The 10,089-nt window shown below is 39.9% G+C and overlaps 1 protein-coding gene across 4 annotated transcripts in view; it reads left to right on the forward strand.

Moving 5' to 3' along the window:
- The window catches only part of apol1 (apolipoprotein L, 1), a 10,869-nt gene extending 1,560 nt beyond the window's left edge, over positions 1–9,309 (forward strand). For 3 of the 4 annotated variants that reach the window (XM_068340033.1, XM_068340034.1, XM_068340036.1), the window contains 29 exons: positions 161–232; positions 364–426; positions 566–634; positions 814–885; positions 982–1,053; positions 1,139–1,201; positions 1,358–1,417; positions 1,513–1,581; positions 1,663–1,734; positions 1,838–1,906; positions 1,984–2,043; positions 2,382–2,447; positions 2,564–2,638; positions 2,782–2,826; positions 3,161–3,226; positions 3,337–3,390; positions 3,472–3,537; positions 3,718–3,783; positions 4,006–4,083; positions 4,159–4,218; positions 4,655–4,720; positions 5,727–5,783; positions 5,916–6,005; positions 6,133–6,183; positions 6,527–6,574; positions 7,109–7,186; positions 7,309–7,348; positions 7,690–7,741; positions 7,952–9,309. In XM_068340033.1, coding sequence (XP_068196134.1) covers positions 161–232; positions 364–426; positions 566–634; positions 814–885; positions 982–1,053; positions 1,139–1,201; positions 1,358–1,417; positions 1,513–1,581; positions 1,663–1,734; positions 1,838–1,906; positions 1,984–2,043; positions 2,382–2,447; positions 2,564–2,638; positions 2,782–2,826; positions 3,161–3,226; positions 3,337–3,390; positions 3,472–3,537; positions 3,718–3,783; positions 4,006–4,083; positions 4,159–4,218; positions 4,655–4,720; positions 5,727–5,783; positions 5,916–6,005; positions 6,133–6,183; positions 6,527–6,574; positions 7,109–7,186; positions 7,309–7,348; positions 7,690–7,741; positions 7,952–8,912 — 2,760 coding nt within the window. In that variant the 3' untranslated portion in view covers positions 8,913–9,309. The remainder of the gene's footprint in view (positions 1–160; positions 233–363; positions 427–565; positions 635–813; positions 886–981; positions 1,054–1,138; positions 1,202–1,357; positions 1,418–1,512; positions 1,582–1,662; positions 1,735–1,837; positions 1,907–1,983; positions 2,044–2,381; positions 2,448–2,563; positions 2,639–2,781; positions 2,827–3,160; positions 3,227–3,336; positions 3,391–3,471; positions 3,538–3,717; positions 3,784–4,005; positions 4,084–4,158; positions 4,219–4,654; positions 4,721–5,726; positions 5,784–5,915; positions 6,006–6,132; positions 6,184–6,526; positions 6,575–7,108; positions 7,187–7,308; positions 7,349–7,689; positions 7,742–7,951) is intronic. The other variant, XM_068340035.1, reaches the window with a different exon arrangement.
- The last annotated feature ends 780 nt before the right edge of the window (positions 9,310–10,089 follow it).

Below are 10,089 nucleotides of genomic sequence, written 5' to 3' on the forward strand. Positions count from 1 at the left end.
AAAGGCACATTTATGCTGCTGACTCGTGCTTACTTTCTGTAGAGTTAAAGCCACAGAAGAGATTAGTCTTTTAATCCTAAATATGTTTCACAACAGTTTTTTAATTTACTGAATTAGGTTGTCGTAGTTTAATTTTCAATGTTTTCCACTCCTGATTTAGCAAAAACCATCATTATTCAGTGGGATTTTCAAAAAATCCCACAAGTCGGCAGAGCCGTCCATCCACACACAGGTAATGTAGTATTATTAATCTGAGAAATTTAAAACTACTTAACCAAAATACTCAGATATAACCCATATCGGTGTAATTGCAGTAAGTGTTGTTTTATAAAATAGATATTTTCCATTTGTGTTTTGAAACAGAACAGTTTATCCAAGACGGAATTCTCCAAGAGCAGCGACAGCCTGACCGACAGCAGCACCACGGTGACGCTCACCAAATGTCCTCCACATTATTATGTTTTTTCTTTGATTTCCAGTCTCGTCAGATTTGTTATCATCGCTAGCTGATGTGAATCTGTGTGATGTCTCTTCAGCCTTTAGTCAGACTTCGTTCTTATTTCAGGAGAAAGGAGGTGTGTTTAAAGGAATGTTCAAGAAGACGACCAAATCTTCCAAAGAGGCTCCGGTCCAGGTTAGTATTTTTTTGTGCATTAATTTCATTAATACCTAACATTACCTTAACTTGAGTGTAGATATGTTTGTATATGGTTATTACTATTATAATTGTGTGTTTTTATGTCTTTAAACAACTTTTTATGTTGTTTAAAAAGTTGTTTCTATAGTTTTATTGAAATATACTGTTTTTTATAGGACAGCCTCACCTCTGCCAATCCTGGACTATCTGCCAGTAGTGAAAACATAACAGACAATAAATCATCCAAGGTCAGTTTACTGTAATTGATGGTTTGGTTTCCTCCTGCAGACATCTTTTTGCTTTTCTCAGAGACAATAAATCAGATTCTGCTTTTTTCTCTGAAGGAAAAATCTGGTGTTTTTGGTGGAATACTGAAGCGATCTCCTAAACCAGGACACGTCCGGAGGGCTTCACAGGTAAAGCTCTGTCCTCTGCTGCATGTCAGGAGAACACAATGAGCTGCTAAAGGTCATGAAGTCTGACTGATTATTATGTGTTTAGGATTTTCTGGAGATTGAGTTCCCACCAGGAATCAACGCTCTGCCTGAAAAAAATACCACAAAAGTGAGTCTCATCAATCAAACACAAATCAAATGTCTGGTGACATCAAACACAAGCAAACGACTGCTTCAATTTAAAAAAATGCATAACTTATTTGAGGTTTTTTTTAGTATTTAAATTATCAGTCATTATTATATTTGATTATGCATTTTCTCTCAGGAGAGTGGAGGATTGATCAGCGGGATTAAAAAGACTTTTGGAGGGAGAACGCAATCTCAGGTGAGATCATCTGAATTGTTTACACCTGTATTAAACTATTAAGAGGTGATAATTATAATAATATAATAATAAAACTGATGTTTTATCACTTCTAGGATGACCTGTCTGCACCCAGAGAGCTGTCGGGCAGCACTGACAATCTGTCTGTGAACAGCGGTACTAAGGTGGAGTTGTCAAAGCAGAGGAATATTTCACTGAATTTTTCTGTTATTGATAAAATCAGCATCATATAATCTTGAATTCAGGAGACAGGAGGGATTTTCAGTGGGGTGTTCAGAAAATCCCCGAAGTCCAATGGACTGAGGACACAATCCCAGGTAAGACTCATGTCATATTTCTGTGATCATACCATGAAGCTGTATTACAATAAAATATAAAAACATGTTTAACATAATTTTTCCACCGTCGCCTCAACATCAGGATGATTTATCTGCACACGGCGAACTCTCAGACAGCAGCGACTATCTGTCTGAGAGCGGCGGCACCAAGGTACATTTTGATAAAACCATCCCATAATGAAAACAAACTGCAGTAACTTCAGTTTTGTTTTCCGATTGTTTTGTCAGGAAAAAGGAGGATTCTTTAGTGGTGTGTTCAGAAAGAAAGTGTCTAAATCTCCATCTCAGGTAAGACGCACAGATCTCTCAGGTGCAGGTTTTCAAAATAAGATGCAGATGTTTTCTGTCAAGTCCTGAAACTATGATTCATTATTCATTTGTCATTGCATTTGTTGAGTTGGTTGTCGAGGGACATTCCTATCTAGAATTCATAAACAGTTCCTGACTTGGGGAACCTCTCCTGACTCCAGCCGGGAGACGTTAGAAATATGAGACTAGAACTAATAAATCGAGATGATCACATAAAAAGCCTTTACAGTCACATACTGGGAATTCACTTCAGAAAATATCTTGAATGTCTTTATTTATCTGACTTTTTAGCTTTTTGTCTTCATCATTCTGTGCAGGATGATCTGTCTGTGGAAGGCAAACGTTCTGCAAGCAGCAACAATCTCATAGAATGGTCTTCAAAGGTGAGAACAGATTTTTTGTGTGTGTGTGACGTCTTCTGCTGGTCAACTTCCCTTCATCCAGTGTATAACAGTGTTGGGCTCTGGAATAAGTGACATGATTTAATCTGATTTTACAGGAAAAAGTGAAGTCTGAGCAGTCAGGAGGCTCAAAGGACAGCAGCTCCACGACAAAGAAGCTTGAAGTCAAGCAGGTGTGTTCAGAGTCTGATGTACGACAGAGAGGCCGCGCCATCGCTAATTACTATTGTTAAGACAGAAAAATGTATTCATTAACATTTTTCAAGTTGACTAGATTAGTTAAAATCTGCACTTTTCTCTCACTAATTCGATTTAGGAGAGTTTCAGCGCAACAAGGAGCACATTCTACACCGACAAACAGGTAGGACACGTGTTCTAGAGACAGAGCAGTGCTGAGTGTCATCAGCTCACCTTGATGGAATTTATTCAAATAGCCTGAATACCAAAGTTCATGTGACCCCACCAAAAAACACCTTGGGCAATAAGTCAAGAAGTAATACACTAATTATAACAAAGTTTCACTCAAATGATGAAGAAATGTTTTATACCCAAAAGGTGAAGTGAGTTGTGCTTAATTCCATCATTAATTTTACAAAAGACTTTCCCATCCATCATTAACATCATAAAACTGGGGCTATTTTTCACCACTACGTGCTAATGGTTGTATTTAATGGTAAATTGGGTTTCATCTGCAGAAGGACTCTGGGTCAGACTCTGAGGAGACGTCAGAAAACGGAGAGAATCATCCGTCTCACAAACCGGTCGGTAACGTTTTGCTTCATGGTTTTAAATGCAAATCTTTTATCTTTACATTTAAATTGGTTTTATTGATCTTTCCTTCTTTTTCTTTTTTTAAAAATTCTAAATTCAGAGTAAATTTGCCGAGGCAATGACGAAGCTGAATCCGTTTCGATATGGAAACAAAGTGAGGAAGTTTAGATTGGATCTGGACTGAATAAGCGTCTTTTGTTCTCATTGAAGGATGATTTGTGTTCTCTCCCTGCAGAACGAGAAGCCGGCGGCCTCAGAGGACGAGCTGCTGGTGAGCAGCGACACATCAGCCAAGAAGAAGGTGTGGAGACCTTTACTCCTTCCTGTTTGTGTCCTGCATACATTAGAACTGACATCATAATTAATTTCTAATTATTTCCATCACAAATCCATCACAAAGTAGCGTGGTCCTGAAATTAAATCATGAATCTGTTTTTGGTTGATCTTGTTTAATTGTTCACATTTAAAACTCTTTGTCCAGAAAGACAATAAAGACCCTGAGAGTGTCAAGAACGATGAAACGCCAGCGGGGGAGAAGCCGAATGTGGTCAGTGTGTTTTCACATCACTCATGAGTCATCAATGAACTCATACACACACACACACACACACACACGGCTGATCCACTCTGTTAAACATTTCTGTCAATGCTTACGCTCCTCCTCTTTATCTTCTGTCTTTAGATCCAGTTGTTATTTGCCGAGGCCTCTGGTCCTCCTGCTTCACCTCAGTGTGTGACTCTGTGTGTGTGTTTTTGGTGTTTTTGTCAGGTCAAAAGCAAGATGAACCAGCGAGAGAAGAAGGAAAGAAGTGAAACTCCACAGATCCCCCCCAGACCAGCGGACGAGGTTTGAAGCCACACGCGTCCGTACTCCTGATTCTGTGTCCCTTCTGTCGTTGTTAGAGCTGTGATCTGTCCACAGGAAATGAAACAGACGTCCACTTACAGCAAAGCACAGCCAAGAGGAACTGAAGATAAACCGGTAATATTTCTGAAATCATCTGTGTGTTGTCTGAACGCGTCTGGTGGTGAGAATTTGAACATATGAGATGATATCAGTCAGTGAATCAGTTAACAATTATTTTTCAGTGAACGAGAAGAAAGTTTTGAAGTTATCCACCTTACATTTGAATTTCATGCTTTCACAAAGGTTATAAAAAGCACTATTTTGTCGTATGATTATAAGGAAAAAACAAATCCAATAATAATCCTTTCCAGACATTTTAGGAAAAAATGATATCTTTAACCTCTACTATGTTTTGCGGTCGAGAGAATCATATCTGTTTGTGTAGTTTTTGGTTGGAAACAGCAGAAGAGCAACCTGCAGGTACTAACATGTACACATTAATGGACTAATGATGGTGTGAGGGAAACCTAAATTATTGTCATGAAAATGTAATGAATCCAATCTGCTGCAGAACCAATCAGATGATGAAGGCATCAAAAATGAGGATTCAGAGGCAAAGCGTCCAGAAAGCACCACGGTGAGTTTCAGCCTTCATCACTGATGTCATCCTGTAGACGTTCCTGTTCCTCAGCGTGAGTCTAAATGTGACTATTCTGTTTTCACCTGCTTCATGTAGATGAAATCAAACATGACTCCACGTTATTTGTCGGAGTCGCTCTGCCAGGATCTAAATGTTGTGGTTGCTGCTTCCTTCTTATAAAGTTCCTTCATTCCAGAGATGTTTTAATTACTGCTGGATCTGAACAGTGACATTTATGAGGCGTTCAAATGCATGATCAAAGAATTATCCTCAATATTTTTATCAATCACGCTACATGTGTGCATGATGGAACCTTTTTGTTGTCATCTCTTGTGATCTGTGTCTGCAGCAGAACATAGAGACTCTTCATATATCGTTAACAAACATCCAGTTATCACCAGTTATGAATGATAGGGCTATCCTTGCTGACCACAGCATCTGATGGTGTCGTCTGGTTAAGGTGTCAGATTAGCAAATATATCCGTGAAAGGACTAGATGATGACTTTACACAACAGCTAATGATAATACAGAGTACATAGAAGTTAAAATGTGTGTGTTTACACAGCTTTATGTCTGTCTGAGTAGACGGTGGAGCGAGATATGCTTCCTTTATTTACCTACAGCTGAACAATGACTGAACGTCTGCTGATGTCTGATGAAATGTAAAGCGCTGGTCCAACTCTGAGAACAGACAAAAATTTCCTAAACTCCAAAGTCACTGCACAACCATTTTGGATCGGTCTGAACGCGAGGAAAAGAGCAGTTTTCTAAGCAGATTGCATGAGTTCAATGTTATAAATCACAGTGGGGGAAAAAAAAACTTAGAAATAGTTGAGAAATAACAACAAAATCTTGTCAGAGCGACATGATGGCCGTCATAAAAAGTCCTTCAAATTCTGAGCAGTGAAGATTCCAATATTCCTGAGCACAAATTGTTCTCTAATCGTGATCGCCTCAGCGTTTTTTAATGTCTGCTAACATTCTCTGCAATCTCTGTAACAGACCCGGTTGAAGAAATCTAAAGGCCCAAATCCATTTTTACAGCGTACTCTGGCCAAGGTATGTGACGTGTGCTTTTTGTGAAATCAGTGCAGAAACATAGTTATTTTCCTCTTCTATGTACTTCATAGGTTAGAATTACATTATTAATTCATTCCGTTATGACAGCCACATAATTGTTCTTCACTTCAGGCTCCGTCTGATGATGAAGGCCTGAAAGACGAAGATGATTCTGCAGCCCAGGAGGAAAAGAAAGATGAATCCAAAGACACAACAGAGGAGGTCCTTTTGTTCATTTTTTACGTCTTGCTTTTCGCTTCCTTGTAAATTTGACTGTTAATGCGAAAACCACAAAGAGCTAATTTCAGTCTAATTCCTCCTTTCATAATTATATCTTTTATATTTGTAGACAAAGGTCAAGAAACCCAAGCGGTTCAACCCATTCATGCCTCGGGTCAAGGTAACGTTCAGCCATGATGTGTGAAAACTACCGTAAAACCCAGAGGACATCTGAATATAAGCCGCACCAACTACATTTTAAAAGACAAAAACTTTGTAAAAATCAATGGATTAGCCACATTGTTGTTGAATCCGCAGGGTTCAAAGCGTGTGAAAAAAGTAGCGGCTTATAGTCCGGAGTTTACGGTAGTTGTGTCTGACGTTTGCCGTAACATTTGTTGTCTTTTCCACACTTCCTTACTCCACTTTTCCCTCAGCCTTTCAGTCATTATACATCATTGAAGACAACACAAAAACCACATTGTCATTCTTGTCTTTTTTTGTGTGCTTTGTTTGACCTTCAGGCCAAAATTGTCCAGAAAAAAGAAGAGGATGAAAGCAACGCAGAAGAGGTAGAGAAACTAAAACCCTCATTGGCCACTCTGTCTTACTGTTCCAGCGGCGTCTAACTGGGTGTCAGAGTGTTTGTGCTTCTGAAGGAAAGGCTGCAGTCTTTCATACTGTGGTTTATGATTGCAAAATGTTTGTTTCAGTCTCCTGACCCACCCTTAAATGGCCTCTGTCTTCTGTCTCCAGGGCCTCTGTTCACTTCCAAGCAGAGGCTATAATAGTCACCATGTGACCTGTTTTTTCCTCCACACACCCACCCCCCTCACCTGCACTCCACCACACCGTGCTGGGACATGCCCATAGCCAGTTTAGTTTAGATTAGAATGTGGCCAGACTCGTCTTTCTGCTTCCTTTTTCAGAGTTTCTATAAAATGTTGGTCCTTTTTACTTCTGAAAACAAAACCATATCCTCTAACAGCTACTTCCTCCTCTCTGTCTGCAGCATGTACATGTCCAAAATAAGGATGTGGGTTTTATCTTAGACAATTATCTGGATCAATATTTGGTTTCAAACCATATGATTTATGTTTCTTTAGAATGAAGGGGCAAACAGGTCCTTGTTTGACCAGCTGGAGGATTTCCGTATCGGCCCGGCAGAGTCTGAAGATGGAGAGGTTGGTGTCTGAAATAAGATGTGTCACCGTCGTCACATTCCAGGATAATCTGATCCCATATTATTAACCAAACACTAACCAAACACATTCAAACGTGTTCATCTAATGGTGTCTTTTTTTAGGCTGTGGAAAATCTTATGGATTGGTGGAACTCAGTGGAGTGTAAGTGACAAATCAACAGTTTTTTCATTCTGTTTTTCTTATCTTCTAAGGATTTATATCATCTTTTAGCAGCTGGAAATCCTTTGCTTAGTTTCTCAACATCCCTGACCCGACCCGAGTGTTCCTAGGTCACAATAAATTTTTTTTGCATATTTTACACACATTTTAGAGAACAGTGTTTCCAAAATTTCAAGCTAAGCAGAGCAACGACCTACAAGCCAGGAGGAGCTTAGTATCGCTTTTGGAAATTATCGATTTTAAGGTGTTCATCATATTTTTAATATTATAAGAAAGCTAAATAAATAAATAATGTTAAATATCATTCCTTACTACTTCCTCAGCATGGGAAGACACGCCTCAAGATGATGACATGACAGAGAAAGAAGAGGCCAAGTAAGTGAAGGGTCCAATAAGTTTATCAGTCCCTCATCCGGTCGCTTTTTCTTATATTTCTGTGGATATTTATCAAACTGCTTCAATTTTAAGAAATCCAGAGTTGTTGAAAATAAGATATATTCCATTTATGTTATTTAATGTCACCATGAATATTTGATGAGATGGACAGTTTAAAATTGGCTCATCTGACTCTTTTGCTCTTCTCAGAGCGTTTGCAGTGACGGCAGAAAGAGTCCAAAAGGGCATCCGCGTCTTCAACAAACTGTTTTCAGAACGGGCCGAGAGCCTCTGGCAGCACGTCATCGACCTCAACAGCATCGCAGACGGACTGGACAAGTTCAGCAAAAACACTAAGATTGCTCAGATCACTGGCGGGTCCACGAGCGCCATTGGGGGCGTCGCCACCATCGCCGGTCTCGCTCTGGCTCCGGTCACCTTCGGCACGTCCTTGATCGTGACGGCGGTGGGTTTAGGCGTCGCCACAGCGGGTGGTCTGACTTCAGCCGGCGCCGGCATCTCCAATCAGGTGAACAATTCCATGGACCGTAAGAAGGTGGAGAAGATTGTGCAAGACTATCAAGAGAAAATGGTCGACCTCAACAAGTGCCTGAAATTCATCAAGCAGGGTATCGAGAACCTGAAGAAGTTTGACCTGATCAAGATGAAGAAACACGCCTACAATCGTGACTTTCCTGTGCTCAGTAGTAGTTTCTACGAGGACGGCGCCATGGCAGGAAAGGCCATCCTCATCAACGCCAATGAGATCATGCGTGTGGTGCAGATCGCCAATGTGGCGGGAAGCACAGCAGCCAGAGCCGTCCAGATTGCCAGTATGGCTACTGGGGTGCTTACTGGGCTTTTTGTGGGAATGGATATCTACTTCGTGGCCAAAGACTCCAAAGAACTTAAAAAAGGGGCCAAGTCTGAGTTCGCAGCCAAAATCAGGGAGGTGGCGACGCAGCTGCATGATGGTCTGGTGGAGCTCAACACCATCCGAGAGGAGCTGCAGTCCACCACGCCAGAAGGCAACGACGGCGCCAACGAGACGGCTGCTCTGGACGGGGAGAAGAAAGAGAAAGATCACAAATATGACAGTTCAGATGAAGATGAAATCGACCGCATTAAGAAAGCCATCAAAAAAGACATTGAGAGTCGAGACTTTGTTTAACAGAGACTCAGAAACGGTGAAGGCCTTGAACTGGGCTTTAGTCCTGGGAAGATTCAGTCATTAGTCGCTCCATCACAGAACATTTTTAGTGTTTTTCTCAGTGCCAGCTCAAAACTGCTTTTCCAGTTTCTTAAAAATGTCAAACTACAGTTAGATCTATTTTAATATGTTGTTTTTCTCCAACTTGACGGGCTTTTGTTCCGGGATGGACTTGTTGATTTGAAACAGCATTTACACTACAGTGAGAATCTGTGTTCTTAGATTTATAGAGTATCATTTATGCTTCTCAGTTATTTCATTGTGTAAAACTGCCCTAATGTCGATCAAGAAAATATGATTCAGTGATTTATCTTATTCATATTTATGATTTTATGCATTTTAACGTTATTAAAGGAACATGTGCTAAGTAATTCTGGACTTTGTTATTTCACCTTTCACATGCTTTGCATGAAAGATTTTGTTCTCTTACTCATGTGCCTTCATAATGAAGGAAAACAATGATTACTTTGTGAGGAATCATGTTTACAGACATCCAGACTGACATGGAGACAGAACTTCATTAATGGAGGTATAAATGAAGGATTTGTTTTCTTTCAGAAGTCCAGTAAGTTCAGGTACAGGTGTGAAATGGTCCTTTACTGAGTCACCAGCACGGCACACATCAGGGACTGCACCAGCTTGTCCACAACACAGTTTATTCTCATTCATAATGTGATATGTGGTCTACACCAGAGCTAGAATGACAAGCGATAGAACCATGGTCTCATGGTTTTGGAAAATTTCTTTCCTTCTATCGAATAAATTGTAGTCGAACTTTTCTGAGACAAATTGAGATTGAAGTCTGCTACCTGAGAAGTTTTAAGGTTTAGTTTGATTTCATATAACCAGTATGAATGATAATGGTTAAATTCGTATTAAGACTACAAAAAATTGTCAAAATTGTGCCATTTTCCCCACATTTTACTTATAAAAACCTTACAACCTCATCTACTAGAAATTTTTTTGCTATAGTTTCATCTCAGGATTCTTCAACACACAGTGTACTGATATTTTTCTTCCCTTAGTATAATTCCAAACTATTCTGTAATGGAATATCCGGAATTATCCATGGGAAGTTGGTCATTAGTTGTTGTCTGTATGGTTTAGTGTGCTGTTACTCCCAAAAGTGCATTTAGCG

The sequence above is a fragment of the Antennarius striatus genome, chromosome 18, assembly GCF_040054535.1.
Source record: "Antennarius striatus isolate MH-2024 chromosome 18, ASM4005453v1, whole genome shotgun sequence".
Lineage (NCBI taxonomy): Eukaryota > Metazoa > Chordata > Actinopteri > Lophiiformes > Antennariidae > Antennarius > Antennarius striatus.